General features: G+C 41.8%; 1 protein-coding gene across 1 annotated transcript in view; it reads left to right on the forward strand.

The window, feature by feature from the left end:
* The window catches only part of SVEP1 (sushi, von Willebrand factor type A, EGF and pentraxin domain containing 1), a 132,305-nt gene that overhangs the window by 32,334 nt on the left and 72,268 nt on the right, over window positions 1-27,703 (forward strand). The window contains exons 4-7 of the mRNA XM_074856279.1: window positions 15,020-15,178; window positions 15,425-15,604; window positions 20,683-20,862; window positions 25,131-25,328. Of these exons, the coding sequence (XP_074712380.1) occupies window positions 15,020-15,178; window positions 15,425-15,604; window positions 20,683-20,862; window positions 25,131-25,328 (717 nt within the window). The remainder of the gene's footprint in view (window positions 1-15,019; window positions 15,179-15,424; window positions 15,605-20,682; window positions 20,863-25,130; window positions 25,329-27,703) is intronic.

The following is a 27,703-nucleotide window of genomic DNA, read 5'->3' on the forward strand; positions in this document are numbered from 1 at the left end:
GCTAAGGGATGGAAACCAGATGAATGGTGTCTGGTGGGGGATGGAAAGGTGTTGTTCAGAAATGTTTTAATGGAGGTTCTTCACAGAAGGAAGCCTTGTTAGACTGAGGACTAAGGCTGTGTATTTGGTTGTGGTACTACAACATAATCTTTTTCATCTTTAACCTTTTTTACCATAGCTTTTGTGGTAGTAAAGTTCACTGCTGACAGTCATGGGACTTTGTACTTAAAGCACATGCCTTCAGCTCAAATCTGAGGTGACCCTCTTGCTTACAGCTGACATTGCTTTAGCAAGAGTCAGATCCATCCTTAAGGACTTCCTTTATGTCTTGCAAAGAAATCAGAGGGGAGAAGGACATGGGAAAATGGGGGAAATTAAGTGAGAAGTAGTCAGTTCTCCAAATGTTTCTTGAGCAAGCAGCAGTTAAGAGTGAGCATAGTGATCCAGTTGTTCTCTCAGTGCTCTTGCTTTCCATAAACGAGACTATTTTGATCTACATATTTAGATCATCTTAAAAGAATTCAGGAGATCCTGTCAGTTTCTTTGCATGAGGAATGGAGAACGGGATTTATGGGATTTTTCACAATAAATCATGGGTATCAGTAGCAATTCCAGGAATTAAGTAGAAACTATAACATCGAGATTACAGCAGTTTTCTGAACTCTACACAGGGATAGCTGGGATAGTTTCACAATATGTAAAAAAATAATTGGCAAAACAACCACTTCTTATTGTCTGATTACTGGCCTGAGCCATTGCATGTGCTTCAGTTCTCTTAACCAAAAACTGTCTGACTCCTTCCCTGGGCTGCTAAGTAAATAAACATGGAAATAGTGACATATGTTCTCCATCTGCACAGTCATGTGCTATATCTTCAGTGCTCAGAAATGTTACTTAATAGGAATATAATCACTGTTGTTGAAAAGTATATTTAATGATAAAAATAAAGGATGTGGAAAAGAGGCCAAGTTTGGCACCTAATGCAGTAGTGACAGTTTATTGAGGGTCTGGCAGAAATGGCTTCACTTTCCTGTTTATAATAGCTTTTACTTGCTGCATTCCCCATCTGTGATTCAGCAACTGGAACTACTCTGATCTGCAGAGAAAGGAGGCGGAAATAAGTTTTGGGGTTTTTTTCCCTTCCATGATCTTATGCACCAACAACTGCTGGGAGTAGGTGTTGGAGGCAACAGCAGAAAGGGAGCGTTTTACGTTAGACTAGTAAAACAATTAAGGACCATACAGGGTTCTGTTAGTATTTTGCCAGAGAACAAATTCACAATTTTTGCCTGAATGTGAAGGAGAAAATCTGAGGATGTGAAGTCTGAGTCCTCGTGGAATCCTCATGCAACTTGCTGCTTTCAGGAAAGCCAGTTCACTCCTTCAGTTTGACCAGAGAGTCATTTTTAGTTACACTCAGGTCCCAAGAATCATTGAACACAAAAATGTGTTCATGTTGTTGAGTAGGTGAATACAATGCAGATGGATCTTGAACCACCAGGCATGTTCTTCACTGCAGAAACCTATCAGTGCTGTGATGCATGGGGTGCATGCTTTCTCAACTTCTAAACCCAAATCTGTTATTTTGGTTAAAATTACCTTTGAGGAATCCCAGGAGAAGGTGATCTGTTGATTTAGCCACTGGCTCTTGCTCCCTGCTTCTGGAAGAAACTGTAGGCTGTGCTGAACAAGCACTGACTGAGTTGTGATTTCAGCGTGTCCCAAGAGTTGCAGGCAGTGGAGTAGATTCTCACTTCTGTCCAGCTTTCTCTGGATGTAGCACATCAGAAGTTGTTCAGGAACCATTTTTTTTCCCCAATCCCCAGCTCAGACTTCTCTCTTTCTAAGTAGTCCTTCTTTCCAGTTGTGGGTAAAGGAAGGCTATTTCTTCCTTTCCAGTGTGTGCCTCTAGCCCATGCAGAAGTTAACCAAGCAGCATATAGTGCAGCCCAGATGGGGCTTTTTCACTCTTCTGATATATCTAACTGCCATCACTTGGCATTTGGTCTAGCAATAATTTTGGCCCTTTGGACATCTAGTAGCTGCTTATTAGTCCATCCTGTTAGGGAAGTGATGGGGTGGATTTGTTGGTACAGTGAGGAGTAATGAAAAAGTAAGAAAAAATGTGGAGTGACTTTGCTCCCTGCATCTGATTGTAATCCCCCTCTGCAAATGTGTCCTTTCCTTGGCCCTCCCTTTTCCTTCTTAATCCAGAACCCTTTCTGTCAGCTTAAAGGAAGAGTTATTTGATACATGGTATGATGGTGGGACCAGGCTTAGAGAAAACTGGACTTCCAGTGCCTTCTGATGAGACAGATACTAGATCTCTGAAACAGGTATTTGCTCATCTGTGAGTGGCACAAAATGTTGGGAGTTCTTTTTAATGGAATTTCTTTACTTTGGCCTGTCTGTATTTTTTACAGTTTTCTAAAAGCAAAAAATATAACTTCACAGCAAGTATATTAAAATGGCAAATAAGAACAGGATGGTGAGGTTCCTTTTCAGTTTTTATGTATTTAAATTGAAGGAAGCTATCCAGAGATCCAGGGCACTTAGAGCAGTACTATTGAGAGTAGCATGTGCTGTCACATCAACAGTAATCAGGACTTACTGAGGAGCGTGTGTCTGTGATTATGGTGAGGACCATGTCCAGAGAAGCCTACTCTTTAGTAGTTCTGGTCTTAGCAAAGTATTTTCAGAATTAGTTTTATTTCCCCTTTCAAGTAAGGGCCTGATGGTATGCAAAGTTTTGGACACAAAACCTTCACTTGCACATAAATAAATTCATAAATAATCTATTTGCATGGCAAACTTTGCACAATCAACAAAGTTAATTTCCCAGAAAGACCTTTTTGTCATTTCAGAATTTGTTGTACACTTTTAGAAATATGCAGGGGGGTGAGGGCATAAATTAGTATATAGGCTCAAAGTACCAAAAGTGCTGGTATGAGCTGATACCCGTAGTTAGTAGACATGTTTATGTTTGTTTTGCATATGCCCTCCAAATGTATCACCAAGGTTAGCCTTGATCATTAAGGCAAAGATTCTATGCAAACAGCAAACCCCCCACCTGTCTAAAATGCCACTGAGATTTAAACTAAAAGAGCTTCATTTCAATACATGAATGCCATTTCTGTGTATACAAATTGCAGAAGTTGTCAGGATGTATTTTGTGAACTTGTAGCTTGAATGAAGCATGAATAAGCTTCTTTTTAAGTTACAATACAGTACATGGAATCAGGATTTTCCTCTTTAAGTTACCCTCTGTAAAAGTGTATATAGTAGTCTTTAGGATTGTAAAACATTTAAAATACTTTTAAAAGCTCTGTGTCTTGCAATGCACATGTGTGGTTCAAGTATGAATCTGTTTAAGGCACTCAACATGTTTTTAACATATAATAGTTGGTCTGCTTTTTAAAAAGTTTTAAAACCAGGCATAAGTGGATTTTCTACGTATTCTCAATACTGCTGCTATTACTGAGGAGGATATTTTGCAGTCAGAATCATTGCTTTGCAGTAATCCTATCTAAATGTGCTGGCTTCAAGCCTACCTGGGGATGCTCAGCAGAGTTGTGGCTCACAGCCAGACCTCCCTGTGGAAGGAGGTCCTTGTAGGCGTCCTAAGTTTTACAAACTGTGATAGCTCTTGGGCTTATATTCTTCAGCAGGCAGATTGTTCCCCACACTGTGTATGCTTGGGGTACTGAGATGGTATGTTCACCCAAGGGACTGCATCTCCTTCCAGGCAACTTTCCGGTTCTTTTGCCCCATGGCAGAGGATCCCAGATCTTCATTTTTGTCTTGAACAAATTATTTCTGCTGAAAGTTTGTTATGACTGTTTGAAGTGCTTAAAGATCTAGAGCTAGATCATCTCAAAAGTGTCATTCCAAATGCTGCAGCCTACTTGGTAGTGGAATATTGCAGTTTTGATGTCTATAAACTGAATAAAAAAGTGTGCATGAACCCCTCCCCAATATATCATGTATGGAAGTAGCTAAACTTCTGACTTGTTTCAGCGTGCTCTCCCCAGTGAGAGGAAAGTTGTAAATCTAATAAGGAGATGGAGCAAAATACACCAAACAGGAACAGAGAAGGCATGTAGCTTGTTAAATTGCTAATCATGTTGCCGTGAAGGTTCTTAAGGAATGTTGACAAAGAGCAGATGGATAAGCAGGTTCAGTGCTGTCAGAAATTAATGCAGAGCACATGCTGGGGATAACAGGAGATATTAAAGAGTTGGAGAACATGGTGGGACTTAGCAAAAATCCTTCTCTGATCCCTACACTTAAAGGAAGGCTCAGAGTTTTCTTTTGCAGTCTGTGTACAAGTCAAATGTGTTTAACTAAAGCCACTTCCTTGAGTATTTTTTGTAATCCTAGCATGCTCCTAACTCATGTTTTTTTTATGGCACCATACATGTTGCAAACTGCAGAAAGGTGGATTACAGTATCTGCCAGAGGTTTAGATTTTTTTCTTCTTAGCTTTCCAAAGGCATTTCATAGGCACAAAGTGCCTGTTTTGACAAACCTACCATATAGGAGATTTTTAAAAAACCCATCTTCCCAGATAACTTCAAATGTGACAGGAAAAGCTGTAACTTCTGGATGCAGTCTCTATAGTGGAGACCCAGGGTGTGGAAGGTCTTTGAGAAGCTGGCTTAAAGATCTTCATGTGAAGGTCCACTGAGATACTTTTCAGAGGCCAGGGTAGTCTGTTTTTCCACTGGCCCAAGCTGAGCATTTTTTGGCTTGTAAACACCAGGAGAGAGACCCACAATCATGGTTTATTGTTTGGTTTAGTAGAATACTTGAAAATTACAGAATCCTGGAGCACATTGGTGCCCCAGGTTTGCAGAATACAATAGTTACAGCGAGAGCCAAGAGATACCACTGTGAAATACGTGGAGAGGACAGGGGACTGAGGAGTTTCCTGCAGTCGTGATTTCCATCAGTATGGCTCCCATGTTATTCACGTTCTTCCCTTGCAGAGGCCACTTACAAACAAACTGTGCAGCAGAAGCAGAATGTTTTTTGGAGGCAGGAGGAAGGGCTGGGCAGCACTGCATACTAATATTGCAAGGCATCCCAAACTCTTCCGCTGCAGCAGTAAGTGGAAAGGCATCAGGAAGTCGGTGGCTGCTTGGTGTGGAATGGGGATTGCCATTTCCTCCGTGACACCATGCATTATCCTTGTAAAGTATATTTTATTTGGCAGGCCATTGTCACAGGGAATACATAACAGACCCTTGTTCCCAGAGTTTCTTCTAATAGAGGCTGCGCCTAGCCCGACCCTTAGTCAAATCTGGTCATGTAGTACCTTGTCACGATGAGAGATGCACATGCCAGGGTAGAAAGATGTAGCACAGGATAATGTATTGTAACTTCTTTGTACTTCCTTCCTCATGAAGGTTTTTTATAGTCAGCCCCATGGTGACAAATTTAAAACATGACAGATGGCAAATACAGCTACCACAGCACTTGTTTCACGCACATGAAGGTCAGGGTGACATATTTTCGAATTTTCTTTTTTTTTAGCAGTTGCCAAGGCTCAAGAATCTCAGGCTGTAGTTCTCCTCCAAGGGCATAGGTGTAAGTTAATTTGAGGTTTTGGTTGTCCTGATGTTGTGGACTATAATTCAGAGTAGTTCTAGACACACACTGGATCATCCACATAACTTCCAACAAATGAATAAAAGTACAAGACCACATATGCCAGGTCAAAGATCCACATAACCGAAAATCTTCTGTCCATGTATATTCAGTAACAAAGCCTGAGGAGACAGGGAAAGAATTGAATACAAACATCCAGTGATCATTGTTTAAAGATTCTGTGGCCTATGAATTGCATCATTCTTAGTAGGCACCAGCAAACCAAAACAAGAATAGTATTCATGGTGTACTCTGATTCTGGGACAGATTCACTATTTCATTATGTCGAATGAGTATCCATTTAATCACTGTCATAAAAGTAATTACAGTAGCATAAAACCAGTTCAATTAAATGGAAAACTAGCTTTCTTTCCTCATTTAAGAAGTTTGGGGATTGAGTTATAAAGACTATTTTGCATCAAGTGTCATTTCATTTAGGCTTTACACATATGGGGAAAAAATGAGAATTAAGAGACTACAATCGTTAGAGTGGCAATGTACGAATAGAGCTCAGGTTGATGCAGGAGGGAGCAGGATATTGCCTAGCTGATTCCTGCCATATCCTGCAAAAGATAAACCCTTAATCGGATCCTTCATTAGCATCAAGTGTGGAAAAAACAGATCATACCAGGGATTACTTAGTAAATGTAGTTAGTGGGAGAAATTATTCATTGAAGAAAATACAAAATCCCTCAAATTAATCTCTGAAATACATGGAGTTTGACTCTCCACTCTCTTACTCTGGGATAAATGAAGAATAATTCCATTTCAATGACTTAGATACACTAGTGTAGTTGGAGAGGAAATTGAGCTTGCCTGCTCTCCCAGGATTTTAAAAGATTTACATTTTTAAGGCAGAGCTGTTTATCCTTAAAATTTGTACTCGTACATTCAGAGGAAGAATCGTGACCCTGTGTCACAGAGTAGAACCCTTTGATACATGATCTCTACCTGTTTAAATCCAGACTGGAGTCTTTGTCCCATCATGTGGGTTCAGTACCGTAACTTTGCCACTGGCTTTAGTGTTTGCAGTTTAAAAAAAGCCATACTGGCTAATACATGTTGAGTGGTGAATCTCTGAAATATACCTTGTTTTACGTTGTCACTTCTGCAATGTTAAATTCTTCTAGCTTGAAGGTTAAAATATCAAAGTTGACATTTGTTGTAGACAGGCAGAGCAGAAGAATTCCTACTGAATTTGAAAGTCTGTCCTTTGATTTTTTTGATGGACATTCCTGACTTTCCATGTCCATTGTTCAGTTTCTGGCAGTGTCTTGACGTACAGTTATGTTGTCAATACATGTGCATTGACTGAAATGTTTTTATGCCTACCCTGTGCCTCTTTTTTTCTAGCAAACCTATGTCATATTTCCTTTCTAGTGATTTATTTTCTATGTGCACATTTTTTTTTTTTTGATAGATAAAGTAGTAGGAAACTGTGTTCCATTGGTGGCCTAAGAAGTTATCAAGCCCTATAGTGTTCAAAAACAGAAAAGACATGCTGGATTTTCTTACATTTTTTCAGTTAGTTATATACCCTAGGAGAGCATAACCGAGGAGGAAAATGCAAGAGGCATGCTGAAGTAAGCATGTATTCATTCCCATTTCTGATCAGAAGGTTATTGCACTGTCATTACCACAGACAGTAGAATCTGAATTTGAATCGTTGGTGAATATCTACCATTTTATGAAAGCAGATTGTAGTTGATGGCAACTTCAATGTGAGATATCTTTGCGTGCCTGGGGAGTTTGGGGCCTGTGCTTGTTTGAGTTAGCACACTAATCCCTGCTTCCAGATAACCTTTCATTCTTGTAACAAAGAGGTAATCCTCTGGTGTAACTCAGTATTCACTATTCTGGTCTCAAGAGGAGAATTACATTAAACAAAAAGCATTTCCTTGCTTCTCCCCTTGCTTCTGGGTAAAGAACAACATGGTTCACATATAGTCAGTAGTTAAATCTTTTGATGAGAAGATCGTACATGCAAATGTGCACATAAGTGTCCTCTGTTTAAAGGCTGATACTGTTAAAATTGTTTCCCCGTTTTAAAATTCTTGCCTTTTTTGTCATTCTTGACCAGTGTCAGATTGATGCTTATTTACACTGGGGTTCATTCACACACTATTTTGAGCCTTTTTATACCACCACACTGTTGACAAAGGGAAGCAAGCCTTGGAAAAAAATTCAAATTGTTTTTACAGATTAGCATTGGAGAAGATGATCTCTCCCTGCAGTTCTTTTTGCAGGTATAGAGGGCTCGTTGGTGAGTGCAGACTGGTGACTAGAATGCAATGAAAATTTGGCACTGCTTGATTCTCACAATCGACCCCAGAGAGACACCTGTACGATCAACCTTGGATAGGGCCACATGTACTCTCCAGATCTGCTTGCCCCGCAAGTTCTCTCTTGCCTCTGAATGCGTTGCTGTGTGTAGACTTGGGCCATGCTGTAGTGCTGTCCTCAGTTGGGTCCCTCCTGGGTCTGCAGTTTAGCTGGGTCACGTATGGGCAAGTCCAGTCTGCACTTCCACAGCTGATTTTGAAGGGTTTTAAACTAAACTGTGGCCAGCCTAATCTCTAAGGCCATGATGGAAATGCACAGCAATTGTGAGAGACGAGAAACCAGGCCTGCAAGAAACTAAGAAAACCAGCCTGAGAAAGCAAAAGTTGAGGCTGATCAAAGAAATGCCTCAAACACTCGCAAGACAAAACTATGAGTCACAGGGTGCATTCTGTGGAGGTCGAAGCTGATAAGGCTGCCCGAATAACACAAGATGGGACTGGAGGAGGGAGCCCTGTGAAGACAGGACGGCTCTGCTCTGGTGCACCTGGCCAAAACTTCAAGGGCCATCTGTCCGGTGAATGACCTTTGCTTCATTATCCACAAAATGCATATTAAAGTTAACACCCCTCAATATGCTAATGAGGGCTAACATGATCGTGCTAATTACATCATCCCATGAAACACCCTACCTCTCCCCGTACATGGGATACGTAGGTATGTGGGTTGACCTAGGGGATGGACCCAAGGAAAGTGGGTATAAATCGGGGGGGGGGGGGGCCTGAGAGAGAGTGCAGTGAAGTGAAGAAGACGGATGCCAGCAAAAAAGACAGATGTCTCCTGTGCCTCCTGGAACCCTCGCTGGCAGGATCAGCGCAGAAACTCAGACCAGTGATCTATATTTCCCCATTCCCTCTATCTCCCTCTTTTCCCTTTCCTATTAAGAAATGCAAGGCATATTATATTGCTTGCCACAACTTGCTATATACTTAGCCAACTATCGTGTGTTCAATTAGTACATTGTGAGTAGTTAATAAATGATTAGACTTGGAGACTTGTTGTCCGCTCCATTGGGGATTTGTGAATCTGAGTCACTTGTCCCCCTTGTCTGAGCGGGACGTCACAGCAATCAGTAGGCTTATGCTCCATTCTTAAACCATCTCTTGTCATCACAGGATAGACTGCATGATCTCACATGCTTGGAAATAGCTCTGTAACGTAGTGTTACGTTGTGGAAATTTTGAATGTAGCTTGTGAGGAGTTCCATAGCTGAATACATCTAGGGGAGATGTGGGGTCAATGAGCAGTTCAGGGACTCAGGCTTGGAGAAGATTCTATATAAAAGGCCAGGATAAGACATAGTTCAACTTTTTAGAAGGGCAGTGGGAAGCATTTGAAGCATACAAAAAGAATCAGGGCATTTGGGGAAATTTGTCTTTCCCAGTAGAGACAATAATAACCATTTTAACAGTATTATTTACCTCCTGCTGCTTCACTGGAAAGAGCAAATTGTAAGTATAATTTCAGAATGAATAATTTTTGTCAAAGCCAGACTGATTCAAAGCCCTAAGTAAATTACTGGGTTTGTTGTTAAAAATGCTGGTGTCATAAAATGGGTGATTATTTTTATCCCATAGTTCTCAAAACAGAAACAGAAAAGAGCTGCTGCTTCTTCCTCTAAGGTGAGGTTGCAAGAAAGAGAGAAGTTAGGTTGAGTTTCTGTTGTTTTGTTGTTTTTTTAATGAAACATTTATTTTAGTAATTTTATATGTCACCCATAGAACAGTAGAGACTAATTTACTTTCACTGGCACATGGAGGGCAGCTTTGTCATACTGCAGGTCCCCTGTGGTACTTAACTTGCACTTTTTCCTGTATCCTTTTGGAGGCACGTCATCACTTTGTTGCTGGATACTGATTAGTTTTAACAAGGATGCACAGAGACTTCCATGAAATGCCAGAAGAAAGTATTTCAGAGATTTGAGAGTAATACCTCTGATACTTAGTCAGTTTGGAGGTGGTCATCTGAAGCGTGAAAGTATATTTCGGAAAGACCTGATGTCCAGGGAGGGGATTTCTGTACAGAAGAGAGGAAAGAAGCAGCAGTAGTCCAAAAGTAATGTCTCAGACGGAAAAAGCAGGTGACCTATAAGAAAGGGATTTTTTTTGCAAATGCTTTTTTGAAAGTCCCAAAACAAAAATGAAAAATTCTCAGCTCTAATTCTGCTTGGATTTTTCTCCACTTTTTCCTTCCTGAAATGCTTTGATTTGTACTTACATCCTTAACTGCTTAGACATTTTTAAAAGTGTGTTTAAAATACAGATCTGTGAAGCCAATTTACAGCACCCAAAATCACCTCTTAACTGCTAGCCACTTGGTTGCTTTCTTCAAAATAAAACTTGAAATTTTTCTGAAGAGGAAACAAAAATATTATGACTGGAAGCTATTCAAAAGATCATGCTCCTTCTGAAAAGAATAAGTGCTAACTGTTCATATGGGTTGGTTTTTTAAGGTATAATCCGTAAAATTTGGCTTATGAAATTCAATTCTGCCATGACAGATGAAGGAAAAGGAAGCTGGGATTTCTTTTAGGTGTTTTGTTTGTTTGTTTGTTGGAGGTTTTTTTTCACAGTTGCCTAGAAAGAAGGAAATTGTTTTTATTAAAAAAAGTCAGAGTATTTTAGCACCTAACTCACAGAACAGAGTTGGCCCAATATCTACCAAAGAAAGGACTGATACTGACAGAATCCCTGAACTCTAGGAAATATACCTTAATAGGAGAGGTTTGCTCCAGAAGCAGAGCACACCTGACTGTGTAAGGTAGAAGGCACTCGAGGGTACCATCTAGAGCTACATCAGATGCTACAAAATGACTGTACTGAGGGGAGGAAATGAGAGGCTGACTTGCAGTCTGCAAGAGAGTGTGGCCACTAGGAAAATTTGTAGACGGTGAAATTAATGACGAGAGCTATTTTAGCTGAGTTTCAGTGTTAATATTACTTAACCTTCTCAAAATATTTCCTGAACTTTACATCAAGAGGTGTGTTTATCAGCACAAGTGTCTTTGAGTTCTGTTTAAAATGGTAATCAGATCAATCAGTACTTCACTTTATTAGCACCTGTTGATTAGTCACTCCCCTGTTTCTCACATCATCCTTCTGAAATAAATAATTATGATGGTTTCCTGAAGAATAGGATTCAAGGCAGAGATATGACTCACAGAATCACAGAATCATCTAGGTTGGAAAGGACCTTGAAGATCATATAGTCCAACTGTTAACCTAGCACTGACAGTTCCCAACTACACCAGATCCCTCAGCGCTATGTCAGCGTGACTCTTAAACACCTCCAGGGATGGGGACTCCACCACTGCCCTGGGCAGCCCATTCCAATGACTAACAACCCATTCTGTAAAGAAATGCTTCCTAATATCCAGTCTAAACCTTCCCTGGTGCAACTTGAGGCCATTCCCTCTTGTCCTATCGCTTATTACTTGGTTAAAGAGACTCATCCCCAGCTCTCTGCAGCCTCCTTTCAGGTAATTGTAGAGGGCGATGAGGTCTCCCCTCAGCCTCCTCTTCTCCAGACTAAACACCCCCAGTTCCCTCAGCCGCTCCTCGTAGGACATGTGCTCCAGACCCTGCACCAGCTTCGTTGCCCTTCTCTGGACACGCTCCAGTAATTCAATGTCCTTTTTGTAATGAGGGGACCAAAACTAAACCCAGTAATCGAGGTGCGGCCTCACCAGTGCCAAGTACAGGGGCAAGATCACTTCCCTGTCCCTGCTGGCCACGCTATTTCTGATACAAGCCAGGATGCCATTGGCCTTCTTGGCCACCTGGGCACACTGCTGGCTCCTGTTCAGCCGGCTGTCAATCAACACCCCCAGGTCCCTCTCTGACTGGCAGCTCTGCAGCCACTCCTCCCCAAGCCTGTAGCGCTGCTGGGGGTTGTTGTGGCCCAAGTGCAGCACCTGGCATTTGGCCTTATTGAAACTCCTCCAGTTGGCCTTAGCCCATCGCTCCAGCCTGTCCAGGTCTCTCTGCAGAGCCTCCCTACCCTCGAGCACATCAACACTCCCACTCAGCTTGGTGTCATCTGCAAACTTTCTGAGGGTGCACTCGATCCCCTCGTCTAGGTCATCAATAAAGATCTTAAACAGGAGTGGCCCCAAAACCAAGCCCTGGGGGACACCACTTGTGACCAGCCATCCACTGGATTTAACTCCGTTCACCACAACTCTTTGGGCCCGGCCATCCAGCCAGTTTTTTAGCCAGCAAAGTGTGTGCCCATCCAAGCCTCGAGCAGTCAGTTTCACCAGGAGAATGCTGTGGGAAATGGTGTCAAAGGCCTTACTGAAGTCAAGGTAAACAACATCCACAGCCTTTCCCTCATCCAATAAGCAGGTCACCCTGTCGTAGAAGGAGATCAGGTTAGTCAAGCAGGACCTGCCTTTCATAAACCCCTGCTGGCTGGGCCTGATCATCTGGTTGTCCCGCATGTGTTGTGTGATGGTACTCAGGATGAGCTGCTCCATCAGCTTTTCAGGCACCGATGTCAAGCTGACAGGCCTGTAATTTCCCGGATCATCCTTCTGACCCTTCTTATAGTTGGTCATCACATTGGCCAATTTCCAATCTGTCGGGACCTCCCTGGTCAGCCAGGACTGCTGGTAAATGGTGGAAAGCGTCTTGGCGAGCACCCCAGCCAGCTCCTTCAGCACCCTCGGGTGTATCCCGTCTGGTCCCGTAGACTTGTGTGTGTCTATGTGATGCAGTAGGTCACTGACTGTCTCCTGGATTGCGGGGGGGTTGTTCTCCCAGTCTCGGTCCTCTGGCTGAGAAGGCTGGATTCCCTCAATACAACTAGTCTTGTTATTAAAGACTGAGGCAAAGAAGGCATTAAAGACCTCAGCCGTCTCCTCATCACTTGTTACCATGTTTCCTCCTGCATCTAGCAGGGGATGGAGGCTCTCCCCGGTCTTTCTTTTGCTACTGACATACTTATAGAAACATTTCTTGTTATCCTTGATTGCTGAAGCCAGATTAATTTCCAGCTGGGCTTTAGACCTCCTGATTTCTGCCCTGCATAGCCTCACAGCATCTTTGTAATCACTGTGAGTGGCTAGTCCCTTCTTCCAAAAACTCTAAACTCTCCTTTTCTCCCTGAGTTCCAGCCAAAGCTCCCTGTTTAGCCAGGGTGGTCTTCTCTGGCACCAGCTTCTCTTACAGCACCTGGGGACCGCCTGTTCCTAAGCCATTAACTCTTCCTTCTTAAAGAGTGCCCAGCCTTCCTGGACCCCTATACCCTTCAGGATTGTCTCCCAAGGGATCCTTTCAAGCAGGTGCCTAAACCAGACAAAGTCAGCCCTTTGGAAGTCCAGGATGTCAGTTCTGCTTCCCCCTCTCCTGGCCTCTCTAAGACTAGAGAACTCTATTATTTCATGATCGCTGTGCCCTAGTCGTCCTCCGACCGCCACACTGTCCACCAAGTCCTTCTCTGTTCACAAAGAGGAGATCCAGCAGGGCACCTTCTCTGGTTGGTTCTCTCACCAGTTGCATCAGAAAGTTGTCTCCCACACATTCCAGAAATCTCCAGGACTGGTCCCGCTCTGCTGTGTTGTATTTCCAGCAGATGTCTGGGAAGTTAAAGTCTCCCACAAGAACAAGGGCAAGCGATCATGAGATTTCTCCTAAATGCCTACAGAATATTTCATCCACCTCTCTGTCCTGGGTGGATGGCCTATAGTAGACTCCTACTACAACATCTGCCCTCTTGCCTTCCCCCTGATTCTAACGCAAAGACACTCTACCCTGTCTTCACTACACTTGTGCTCAAAGCAATCATAACAGTCCCTAACATACAGGGCCACCCCACCACCTCTCCTTCCTTGTCTGTCCCTCCTAAAGAGCTTGTAGCCATCAACAGGCGCACTCCAGTCATGGGAGACATCCCACCATGTTTCTGTAATAGCCACGACATCATAATTTTCCTGTTTCATCATGGCTTCAAGCTCCTCCTGTTTGTTACCCATGCTGTGTGCATTGGTTTACATGCACTTCAGATGGGCTGATGTTTTGCCCCCTTCCCCCTTCAGATCTAGTTTAAAGCTCTGTCAATGAGCCCAGCTAACTCCTGCCCCAAGATCCTCTTCCCCCTCTGGGACAGGTGCATCCCATCTAACGCCAAAAGGTCTGGTGCCCTGTATGCCAACCCATGATTGAAAACTCCAAAGCCCTCCTGGTAACATCAGTCTTGGAGCCACAAGTTCATCTGTTGAGTTCTCCGGTATTCTTCTTCATCCATCCCCACAACTGAAGGGATGGAGGAGAACACAATTTGTGCCCCCGACCCCTTAATCACTTTCCCCAAGGATCTGAAATCTCTCTTCATTGCTTAAGGACTTCTCCTAGTAATGTCGTCACTACCTACCTGAAAAACCAGGAGAGGGTAGTAGTCCTTGGGTCTCACTAGAGTGGGGAGTTTTGCCTCAGACTGATCCAACCAGTCGGAAGTTCTTACGTGAGAGGTGCCTTTTCCCAATGCATTTTCCCTGCCTCTGAAGACATCTGAATCTCTTTTAAGGCTTGTGCATGTAGATGCACAGAGTTAAAAAGATTAAATGGGGTATAAATGAGTCCAAAAGCTTCAGGGAGCAGTTGCTTTGATTGATTGCTTCATTGTTCGTGGTTCATACATTTTTAGCAAGTATAGTGTGTAGAACATCTATAATGTGTCAATTCAGGGCAGGATTTTTTGCTAGCTCATTACTAAGAATGTGTATGCATTAAACTTCAGTGTAGTTTTGAACGGCAAGGATTTTGTCTGAACTAATTTTTTACACCTCTAAATCAAGAAAGTCTTCATGAGGTAAGCACAGTGAAAACCTGGTGTGTCTATTGGGACTAGGGTTCCTTTCAAGAATAATCATGGACTTAATGTCAGTCCCCAGGTGTCCCCAAGGGACACTGGATGTATGAGGCAGAAAAAATAATGTAAAAAGACAAAGCAATACACCTGAAAAATTATGCTAGCTGTGAAAGGTGGATATCCTGAACTCCTTGCTGCCATGTTTTCTTTTGCTCAACAGCTTGTCCACCAGGAACATACAAGCCTGAAGGTTCACCAGGTGGAATCAGCACTTGCATCTCATGTCCCGATGAGAATCATACTTCTCCACCAGGAAGTACCTCTGTTGAGGATTGTACATGCCAGGAGGGATATCGTGCTGTAGGACAAACCTGTGAAGGTAAGTGTTTCCATCCAGGAGCAGAATACCCTTGGAATGCACAATGCAGTGCTGGGACAGTTTTGCTATTTGTGTTTGCACTCTGAAGAACATGTCAAATTGCATGCAGGATTTTCTGTGTCATTCCAAAACAACAGAAGTACCAAGACGCAAGTCAAGTTGGAAATGAAAAAAACTGTATTCCTTCAGTAGCCTGTTGTACTCCAGCTAGCTTCATAACTCTGTTGTGGTTGTTTAATTATTTAGTTGTTCACTGCCCTGAACTGAAGCCCCCTGAAAATGGTTACTTTGTCCAGAATGTCTGCAACAATTACTTTAATGCTGCCTGCGGGATCCGATGCAAAGCAGGATTTGATCTTGTGGGAAGCAGCATCCGCCTTTGTCAGCCAAATGGCCAGTGGTCTGGATCAGAGGCTACTTGCAGAGGTATGGATGTCATGTGTTTGGAAAGTCTTTTTCTGTTGGATTAGTTTGTTCTCAACAGTGGTTTTCTCTGCTCACTACATAGTTGGGCATGCAGATCTGATCCGGGTAGCTCGTGGGTGAAAGAATGTTCCAAAGGTAAACTCCAACTCCAGTCACTGTTTCGCTCCTTCCTAAAATGGAAGGAGAACATCTACAATAGAGAATGCAGAGCAATATTTACTAGACAGACAGTCTTTTGCAAGTGAATCTACACTCTCCTTCCTTAAACCTCTCTCCACCTAATGTCTGTGAATTTTTGTGGTGGTTTAGCCCCTGCCGGGGTCTGAGACCACATGGCCGCTGCCCCTCCCCCACAAAGGAAGTGAAATACAAAGCCCCGGGGCTGAGATAAGGAAAGGTTTAATACAACAGTGCAATAGCAACACAACAAACAACAGCAATAACAATAACAGTAACAGTAATAACAATGAACAGAGTGAAATATCTACCAATACAGCAGTGAGAACAGAGCAAATCCCACAGTACACGCGGTAACTGACTGTCCCGCTTCCACGCCAGGATGTGACATCCGCATGGTATCAACCCGGCTAGAGCTCCCCCACTGCTGCTGAGGAAACTTAACCCTATCCTGGCTAAACCAGGACAATTTTGTATCCGCATTATGTAGATCCAGTGAACCTAGCAAGTAGTCAAATACATAACAAGACCTTGCGACATGGGTGTTTTAGAATATCCACCAGACTTCTGGTGTAGATATGTGTTGGCTTTGAGAGACATCAAGCATGGAAGAATTCCATTTTGCTTTCTTACACTTTCTTCTCATGAAAAATAAGAAAGCTTGGGCCTTGAGCATAGTCTTCAGAAGAATTTTGAGTGACGTTTCACTAGGAACAACTGGCAGTATCCTAGAGGTTCACTGTAAGAGAATGTTAGCTGGAAAAGAAACAAACAAGGTGTGAAAGGGAGGAGTCATGGGGAGGAGCACCCTGAAAAGCTTTTCCTGGAGCTCTTACAATTACATAGGAATGCAGTTTTGCTTTGTTATCACTTGTCTCTGCCCGAGGTTGGGTTCTTGATGATTTAGGGTGGGAGCTGCATCCCCATGTAGTCCTGTCCCGTATGTCTTCCAAAGAGAGCTTTTAAAAACAGGTAGCAGCCCTCATCTCCTCAACAGACACAGGTTGTAGTTCAACATGTTTAACTTGAGTTGGGTGCTCTTGACATTAGTATGCCACACTGGAAGCTAGTAAATAAGAACTCATCAGTTCCTTCTGTAACTCTTGCCCCGGCCTTGAGTTCAGGGAAAGAGACAGGATAGATCCTTGAAGGCATTAGCACTTTATGCCACTAGAGCAAACACTGCAACCCTTAAAGAAACAGCAAGTCATGGTTCTGAAAAGAGAGATCTGAGCTAGACATCAGTTCTTCAGGACATTCTTATACAGCAGTTCATTTCTGCTTACATTGCAGGACTCTTCTTCAGATAATCCTGGAAAACTTAGTCTTCCTTTATAGCTTCCAGTGACAGAAAGCAGAAAGGAAAAGCTTTCAACAGAAATAAATTACTGGCCAGTACCATGAGGGTATCTTGAGAAGCTTGACTTAGAGCTGTTGTCTTTCCAGCAGTCAAAATATAGACCGAAGATGCATGCTGCTTCAGGTAGACTGGAATACTGGGAAAGAGCACCTGTCAGTCAAATCTTCTGTCACCCAGTAGCGTCCAGTGCAAAAAATGTGGGGAAAGCTGCAGTCAGCCACGAAGAAAGGATCCTTCATCTCCACTGTCTGTAGAGAAGTAGAAGATTCTAGTACTTGGAAAACTTTCTGGGGCATTTAAAAATATTCATCTATTGGGTGTTGCTGCATGATCTTCCTTTAACAGAGGATTTGTCTAGAAGATGGGAGAAAAGTCTGCCATGAGATACTGTCTTGATGTTGAGTTAATATCCTTTGAAGCATTGAAAGGATATATTTTTGTTTTCCTTGTGCCATTCTCCATCATACTGAAGACTTACTTAAAAAGTATATTACAAAATCCTACCTTTACATGCGCCGGATCTGCTAGTCTTGATTCACTCAGCTATGAAAGGGAGCAAGATCAAAGGCACAGTTTATAGCTGTCTTGTTAATCCCAGGAGTATTTTATCACATAAATTAGGAAGGGAGACTGAAGGAAATCCCTTTGCACTGCTTTGGATTTTGACATTAAACACTCATCAATTGTTCTGCTAGCTAAAATCTGCTGTGCTGTTGGAAAGTGATGAATCCAGACGTGTCATGCAATTAACAGTGACCGATGAAAAAAACCACTACAAAGCTTGTATTTAATCCAGAAAAATGTACTGGGAGAAAACCCAGAGCAAGCAGAATATACCGTTGTTGTTTTCACTGGCTTTATGGAAATATTTCTTGGTCGTGGAAAATGCCTTATTGACAAGTGGGTGGTTTTGTGTTTAATGCATGGAACCATAACCAGGATAACAGGGGCTCACTTACAGGCTTCTGCCAGAGCCGTACGGAGTCACTGCATAAGAGTGAACATTGAAACACTGAGGAGGCAGGAGCACTACCGTTGTGCAGTCCTTCCAGAAGAGGTGGCTAGACTTACCAGGTAGTGGAAGGGAGTGCCTTCTCTGTAAGCACATTAACATTGTTGAGAGCCTCCTCAGTGCTCTTAATTCCTTCAGGCTTCCTCAACAATGCCTTAGAGTTTGGTAGAATTTGCTTCCTTTTACCACAGATCAGGTATTAAAGGCTTCCATAGAAACCTTAAGAGAAAGACTGTTCTCTTCTGTATAAACATGTGTGATTCAGCTGTAAAAATGTCTTTCTTACTCACTTGACTACAGTTGAGACACAGTGTCTCAACAGAGATTCAGCTGCTCTGAATCTCTGAGTGCCTCTCGCAAGATGGAAGTTTCAGGATCTTTTTTATACTCTTAAAAGCACTTTGTAGAGGATGCCTGTGTATGTGCAAGCACAAGAGGAATAGTAATTTCAGAGTGTAAACATGAGACAGTGGTAATGCAAAGATATATCCAGTGTATCTGAGTGGCTTTTTTCCTTTATTTATTTCCTATCCAATATACATAGGTTTTATTACTTTTTTTTTCACTCAAGTACTACTATAGCTGTTTTTTAAAAAGACATTATGTAATGCGTGATTTTTGTAGCTTTGAGGGTCTTGTAAGTTATTGGCATTTGTACAGCTGTCTTTCATTTGAAGGAGCTCTCACGGTATCTGCCCATTTATTAGTTTGAGGATGTCTAGTGATCTGTTCAGTCCATATAGGCGTGTCCTGTCTCATCAGTGTGCAGAGTGAACAACTACTGGGAAAAGGAGAGGAAGCTGCCAAGTTGACTTACTTCCAAGTGCATTTGGAGAGTAGCTCATGGTTTGCCTCCTACCTGGCGGCAGCAAGGATGGGTTACTTGGTAAAAACTGGCATCCGAAACCACAGCAGAGAAGTCATCCAGATCTCTGAAGCCAGCCATCATCAGAACTTGCCCTCCTGCCAGCAAGGTCAGCAGAAGCTGTGGAAAACAATCCAGGGAGAATTTTTGAGCAGTCACACTGTTTACACTTGTGTATTTTTTCTCCTCCTAATAACTATTGAACATACTGAACAGTATCTGCCAGCTTCAGTTGAGAGCAGGGATTTCAACCATACGAGTTTTCCGCTACTAGTTTTGGAAAATCAGTAGCTGGTTATTGAAGAGAGACATGAATTATTGAAGGAAAAGGTGCACTAGGACCACAGCAGGCATCTACACATTTGGACTTGATACCACCCAGTTGTCATACATGTATCATCATCACATAGTCATGGCCAGACAGTATGTGTGTACAGCTTAGCTGTTTGAGGAGCCCAGAGACTAGGCAGTGTGTATGTAGCTCAGAGTCTTGTCCAGAGAGGAGCAAGGGGACAAATGCAGAAGATACTGGCTGAAGAGCAAGAGAGCTGGAGGCAGTGCAAAGGAAGGAGGTCCTAGTAGAAGAGCTTGAGGTTATGACACTGAAACAAAGAACATAAATCCAGGCGTACCAGTGCTACTACTTCTTTCTTCTTACTATCATTCAGCTGTTTTGGGATCAGTCTTAATGACAGTGTATCTTTGTGTTAAATTGCAGCATCAAGATTTGGTAACAAAACGATAAGACAATCTGAGGATCACCCTTCATGGTCCACTTCCCTTTCTGCACATGCATCCTGCACAGGACTGCTTTCTCCTTGGCACCACACTGCTTGCAGTGTTCATGAGACACAGCAGGAGAAAGGCCTCTGTGCCAAGCAGCAGCCAGGACTGCCTCTATGGGGAGCCTGACACCTGAAACTGAAAGGGTCTCTTTTGTCTCAGCAACAGTATAATTTGTTCCTTTTCATCTCTCCTGGTCCTGTTGTCTATGAATCCCATGTATTCCTTCTTCCTCTCTCTCTCTCCCCCCCAGCCATGGTGAATGTCTACCGATTTGTGGAGGATCACACATGCCTGTGTCTACATCAATACACTCCAGAGTGCCTGACAATATTCCTGAGCACTGGGACACTGTCATCTGCCCTGCTAATAAGCTCTTAGTCTCTTTCCTGGCGTGCACTCAGCCCGTACCAGACTGCCAGTTGGAAATCCACCAAAGAACTCTCAGGCATGGCTGGGGGATTAGAAACTTCCAAAGACACACACTTTTCCACAGGATTCCATTTGCCGGCAGCTGTCCCGTTTTGAAGGCTGATAGACATTACTAGCACAAGCCACACACTGTGACAGATGCCTTCAATGGCTAGGAATGTTTCTGAGCACAGTTAGTTTGCTAGCCTGGACTTACATCAGAACTTAGGTGAGCTTGGAAATGTGTGCTCAACCTCACACATGCTATGTAAGACTGTTTCAGGAAGAGGAAGGCATCAAGCCTTTGAAAAAATCAGCCCTGTTCCAGCCCTATTCCCTAAATTTGTACAAACTACTGTAACTAGTGTACAAGCCAGTACCTGTCCCACCCCTGAAAACCTGGGCAAACTAGTGTAACTCCACTTATTCTCAGTGCTGCAGAGTGAAGTGGTGTTTTTTTCCCTTTGCAGTTCGAACATGTCCCAAACTTCGGGCTCCTGAAAATGGACACATTAATTGTTCAACAGCTGATATCTCCTATAAGACAGTATGTTTTGTGACCTGCAGTGAGGGCTATGAAATAGAAGGAAACACCAAACTCACCTGCCAGGGAACCTCACAGTGGGATTCAAAGGAGCCAAAGTGTGTGGGTAGGTATATGATCACACGCTGTCTGTTCATGTCAGAGTGAAGCCTTCTCTGACATGCCGTCACAAGTGAGAAGCTCTCTCTATTTTGTTATCTGGTGGTACTAAGAAGGAATGAGGATTTGTCTATGAATGTTTTATACAGGTCTTAGAAGTTAGGGAGGGACAAAGGAATTTGTAAGTGGAGGGAGTGGACAGATTATCATTGAAATCCAGCACAGACAGCTGATAACTAAAAGGTTGTTGCATCCGGTGAGTGTTAAGACACTGTCACACAATGTGTTGTAGGAAACATGCAAGTTATGGGTCTATACTGTAGATGAAATGTGAGCAACCAGGGTTTTGGGTTACCATCTTAAAGCTAAAGATGACCTCCAGACAAAGACTAAGGTGTGTTAGCCAGTCACTGTGAGTGCCAAGTAGAGAGGTGGTAGTTGTCACTTTTGCTGAACTCCCAGCAGGAAATAAGAGTTTAGGCAAATTAGGGACCAGGTACCTCTAAAGCAGGATTCAGAGATCACACCAGCTGTGCAGATATAGGTAAGTATACATTGCTGTTTCAGAAACAGAGGATTGTAGATTTCAGAAGTACCCATTTAGGACTAGTGACAGGTGTTAAATTAACTTAGAAAGGTAAGAGGAAGAAATACAGTTGAAACACTTCAAAGGGTAGACTGCAAAAAAAAAAAGCACAAGCTTAAAGTCCAGCAATTCAGAAGCTGATCCAGTGCTGACTAAAGTCAGGGTGAAGTATATGTCACCTGGGTCCAGACTTGGCTTGAACCTGTGACTATTTTTTACTGTTCTACTGCAGGCTTAAAAATATGGACTTTGCATGAGACAAGAAGAAATTTCTAACTGTAGATATCTCTAAAATGATGAAAATAATCCACAAGTATTAATTTATCAAGACAGTTTGTTAAGGGATCCTGATCTTTATTCTGTTGAAGTCAGTGGAAGAACTTCAATTAACTTCAAAAGGAAGGGACCCTGAAATCCTGTTGGAAGATTATAATTGGAAGATTAACTGTATTCATCAGTTGAATTCATCCTTCCTAGCTTAGCATTTTGATTATTAAAATCCAGCTCCACTCTGTAGCAGAAGATTTCTTCACACCATGCAATATTGCCTCCATTCCTGGATTAACCATGACAATAGCTTCCTTCTGCTGAGTCTGAATATCCAGTATGAAAGTTAACTTTGATTGTCACAGAGGGAAGAGTGCTAGCTGGAAAATGTCTCTGCTGCTTCTTGTTGTGGCTGGTGTTCAGAACAAGCTTGCTGAGATTCTTGTTCAATATAGATGTGTGGAATTTTATTCAGGAAAGGATGCAGATGAGAAGACTAATGTCATGTCCTCCTCAAAAACTACCTTTTGTACTCATTTTCTGAATGTTCATCATTGTCATGGAGGTATTCTCCATTTATTTTTAGTCTGAACGGCTCCTAGCTATTATTTGTCATCTACTACATAAAAGGTACCAGAAATCCTGCTGTGTTTAGACATTTGTAAGTGATGATTTATTCATTTCCTACCCCTCTATTACAAAAATGAAGTGGAATTGGGTTCAGTCTCTTACCTTGAAACAGATTTCTTGGACCTCAGGGTCCTTTCCTAGATCTTTTTCTGAATGCTTTTCAGTTTGAATGTGCAGCAGTGCAAAGTTTACCATATTTAAAAGTTAGATCACTGAGACTACAACCATCTGTAACCATAACTGACACTGTACCATAACATAGCCTGGATTGTTTACAGTCACTTTTGTGAGGTCTGTTGTCATATGCATCTTTTTCCAAGAGACTGGAAGTTAATGCAAGTTCAGCTATTACATATGTTTTAAATTTTTATATTTTTCATGAAGGATGCTGTTAGCATTGAGTTGCTTTTGAGTAGGTTACACATTAGATGGTTTGCAAACAAAGTATCTGCTGAAAAGGGAATCTTTTGTCATTTGTCCAATTTGAAAAAAAAAAATTCCACAGTCATGTTCTTGTGTTTTCTTCCCCATTGGCAAAAGGTTAATATCCAGCATGTTAAAATTAATGAATTTTGCAAAATTAATTTTGCAAGATACAGTTCTTGCTTTGCTCAAGGTTTAGTGAAGGTGAAAGTACAGATGGCATCCAGCGTGTTGATGCCATCTAGTGTTGAAAGAATTACTACTCCACACTTGTAATTGCAGTTGGCCAATTCTTTCACTGAAACACTGTATTTGCAAAGGGATTGATGGAAGGACGCATGATTTCCTTGGTAGTCTTTTCTTTTGTTACAATATTGAAGTTCCTCTTGATGTTAAGAATCATCATACAGTGTTGTGGTTCATCCCAGGCAGTTGCAAACAAAAGCAGACTCTTGTCTCTCCTTAGAAGTACTTTTTTCCTCTCTCTCTATTAATTCCCTGTCCATATGTCTAACATCATGGATATCACTCTGCTCCTCATGAAGTCCAGACTTCCTGGGTCATCTTGATCAAATTCTGGAATTGAGCAGAGATAAAAAGGCTCAATAACACTGTTACAGGTTTTTTTTTCTGGTAAAAATCTGTCCCACTTCTTAGAAGAGATTCCCTCGGGCTACGTCTACCAAAGGTTATCCTGAATGTTTGTCAGATGTTTCAGGATTGTGCTTTAGTAGGATTTTGCTAATATAGTTGGAAGCATCTCACCCAGGAGGGTTGTTACTGCTTCCCGAAGAGATGCGGTTTTCGCAGGTTTCCATGCGTACACATTCCACAGCTTTTCCTCTACTTGTTCCCTGAACAGTATACATTTTAATGCTTTTAGCTTGTCTTTTCAAGCATTGTTTTCTGCAATTTCTGATCTTTCTGGTATTTGTCCATTACCTTCCTGTGGCAAGCAACCAAACGTTAGGGTTTGGGGTTTTTTTTCTGATGAAGTTGTTTTACATTTCATAGCCAACAGTGTCTGCCTGAAGTGAACAAATGTGTTAACATTTGTGATCTTTGCATCCTGTTGAAATGAAGTGCAGTTATTAATTGGTTGGACTTTAAACATTATTTCAGTATTGAGAGTTTAAAGGGCAGGAAATACTTAGAACGCTTGCAATCTTTAAATTATGTTTCATGCAGTAAAACCTGTTTTCAGTTATTTGCTGCATGTTTTAGGAGAGGAGAGAAAAAGAATATGAAGTATTCTGAATGTGAACCACTTCTGTGTCATTAAAGCATTGCTAAGAGATGAACAGAGCTTTCCATTCTGTAGCTGGGTTGGGTTGTTCTTTGTGTGCCCTTTGTGTAAAGACCTGTCTGCTTACTTTGCTGACTAGCTAAAGAGTTACAAGTCTTCTCATTGGATATAAAAAATGAAGCATTTTTCTTGATTGTTTGTCTATTATCTGTTGCAAGGAACACTACTGAAAATGTATGAACTGCATTCACGGCATACCCCTTTTTGCCCTGTTTGTTAATGCCTCCATGTTTGAAGTAAAAATGACATTCCTTGCCTCACATGGTAAAAACAACAGCTCAGAAGTGAAACAAAGCTTTCATGACAGTTGAACCTGTTCATACACATTGTGGTTTTTGGAAGTTTACACTTTGATGCAAATTGTCTTCAGAATTTGTAGTAAATTCTAGTAATAAAATAGTTCAAAACTTCCATTTTAAGCCTTAAGGCAACCATCGGCCCTTCCTGGCCTTACAGAGAAGGTCCACTGCCACTTACGGTCACCCTGAGTCTTTGCATCTGGGTTTGAGCACAGTCAAAACCAAGCCAAATTTCATTCCTTTTGGAATGTGGTAGGCAAAATCACATGCCATATCCATAACCTACAGTGAGCTCATGGCAGGATGTCCTTTTTCGTCTCTCATTCTTATTTCAAGAGACAGTGTAAAAGCTGAAGAAGGCAACAGATACAAGACTATTACCTCTCTCCTGCTGTAAGTCTGGTTTCCATAGAAGGCAAGGAAATGCAGCTACAAAGCAACCATGAAGTTTTAAAGGAAAAGTGAAAAACAGAGAGAGTAAGATACAGTAGAGCTGCGTGACAAATACTGTTTTTCTGTCCCAGTGGAAAGCATGAGAAAATAGAAGACCTGGTATCCTGGATGCTGCTTACTTCAGTCAGGACTGGAGTACAGAGCTTCAGCAGGTCTTACTGTTTTGATGTACTCATAGTGCATGCAGACTCTTAAAAAGTCTGTGTATTTTGTGTTCCCTCTGAGTTGCTGTATAACTTTATTTGCAGATTTTTTTGATTGTATACTTTGTATATGTCAGTTAAAAGACATATTCTACTGGTCTCTTGTAGAAATGCGTTGTCCCATCCTCCAGAAACCAGCAGGTGTAACAGTTCTCCCTCCCAGATGTGGGCTGGAGCCTGCCGTTTCTGGGACTGTGTGCCAGCTGAGCTGTTCCCAAGGATTCATCTTGTCAGGAGCTAGAGAAGAACTGAGGTGCATTTCGTTTGGGAGATGGAGTGCAAACATCCAGGAGGCTCTGTGTAAAGGTAGAGACCAGCACAAAATCATTCCTGTGTGCACATGTGCAGAATTGAAAGGAAGCACACAGCAAATAACTGAGTGAGGACACGTTTGAACTGGGGAAAACGTGATTTACACAGTTTACAAGAAGTGTGGCCTGTACCATTATAGCTTGTCTTTTAGATTTACTTGTAGTTTGTAATAAAAGTGTGGAGTTCAGAGGTTCCTTGAGTGCCATCTTACAGTGTTCATCATGAACTGTCTCTCCTGGTATCCATCTCATAAGTCTGTTGTTGCGAAGCTGCCTGCTAAAAGGCCTGATGTGCAGGTAAATTCAAAATTTTAAAGTAGAAGTGAAAGCTCTTAGCTTAAAGATATTCAAAGTGGAACCCACACTCCTAGTAAAACAACAATGATAAGAATACTATTACTGGTTTAGCACAGGTTTATGTAAGCCCTGGAGCAAATCTGTAAATACTGTGTAAACCCTGGTTGATAGACTATAGAGGGATGGTTCATTTCATCTGTCTTTGAACTGACTGTGACTGTTGACATGCCCTGAGCAACAGTGCACAAGAGTTAAGGCCAAAATTGGCTGGCACAAGGTGCGCGGAGTATAAAGGTGGACAGAAGATGGTCATGTGCATTTTAATATGGTTCTGCCATATTTACCCACCTCTTCAGGGTTATTTATTCCCTTACACGCAGGCACACCAAGTTTGAAGGAGTTGGACTTTGGATTATAGGAGGATACAAGCAAAAATGCTATTCACCTCTTCATGAACTATTGTGCTCCCAGAACTAATGCTTCCACCCCAAGCTGGGGCTCTTACCAGCCACTGGGTTAAAGAACAGTACAGAAAACAGTCATGGCAGTCATCATGCCAGGTCACTACAGAAACGGAGGTAGAACTTTTTTCTCTGTAATGGCCAGGAAGATTTTATCCCTCTTTAAACATATTATTTCCCACCCTGTGATGTACCACATTGTTTTTCTGAATCTTTTGTGTAAACCTGTGCCAAACCACAGTTTTTAATATTTGATGGGATCCCAGCATAAGGCTGCAAGCTGAAGTGTTTGGATCAAGATAAAGCAGCATGGCTTGGGTTCAAGCTTTTAGGTATTACCAGTACATAAAACCCTAAAATAAGAGTCACCAAGAAACTCTGAGGGTTATTCTTTTCTAGTAAAAATGAACAGTTGCATTTCAATTGCTCTCTCTCTGTTTTGCTGCCAACATATTTGGCCAGTTCAAAATAGCCATTTTCTTTTTGACTTATTTATTATTCTTTTTAAGAATTTCACTTTCAAATGGAATTTGCCTCAGCCTGAAGGCTGTGGTCAGGGGAGTGTGAACCATAACTGGTAGTTATTTAAAAGAGTGCATTTCTAATAAAATTTTCTTCAGAATGAGTTCAGAGGAAGGCAAAATCACTTGTATTTATTGCTTTGCACTCTTAATTGCAGAGGTTTAATTGCCTGAGTTATGTCTTTACTGGAACTATTTAGTAATAAAAATACAAGTGATATTAGTTCTGAGTTATTTTAAAGCCTCCTGGGCATAGATGAGTTCAGAGCTGAATGCGTCCTTGTCTCATGAGTCTAGAGACCATTTATCAAACAATACTACAGCAATAAAATAACCGGACCACAAATGTTTTGGGAGGTCCTGTGCCAGGAAAATGAAGAATTGTTTTTAAGTTTGTCAGAGAAACTTGAGGCTTAAATGTTGGTGGTGAAGTTACCCATATTGTACCACAGTCCTTTGAAACCATCCAGCATTGTCACATTGTCACAAGAAGACTCCATTTGTCCTATACAATACCTTGTAGCAGGAGTTTATTAAGGCACATTTCCAGCAGCTGGTGCCAGAAATCTTGCCATTGTTTCTTTCAAGTCAGTTCCACACCATGGTCCAGGGAATCTGAGAGTCACTACTGTCTTGTTCATAGTACATATATCATGTCACAAATACTTTTTTTTTTTAAGTCACTGATTATCAGAAACAAGTGTTTTTGTCTTTATGTGTCATGTGTGGGCAGTGAAAGATTAGAGAAGCCATTCCTTCTTAATGAGCATATGTGTGTAATGAATGGATGAATAATAAGAGAAACAAATTCATTCTGTCTTTTTTACTCCTTGGTTTATGGTTGCATGTACAAACCATAGTCTCATTGTGCTCAGTGATGTACAAAAGTACAGCAAAAAATAGTCCCTTCCCCAGGAGAATTTACTGTTTATGTGTGAGCCTGTAGGCAAGAATTAAAAAAGATCAGAGACAGGAAGTTTGCAAAAACATGTGCATTTATATTCCAGGCAGCGCAAAAAAAAAAAGTGATTATAACAAGTTACAGTCTAACCATTATAAAGGTTTTATTTCTATAATCCCACATACAAAAC

The sequence above is a fragment of the Strix uralensis genome, chromosome Z (genome assembly GCF_047716275.1).
Source record: "Strix uralensis isolate ZFMK-TIS-50842 chromosome Z, bStrUra1, whole genome shotgun sequence".
Lineage (NCBI taxonomy): Eukaryota > Metazoa > Chordata > Aves > Strigiformes > Strigidae > Strix > Strix uralensis.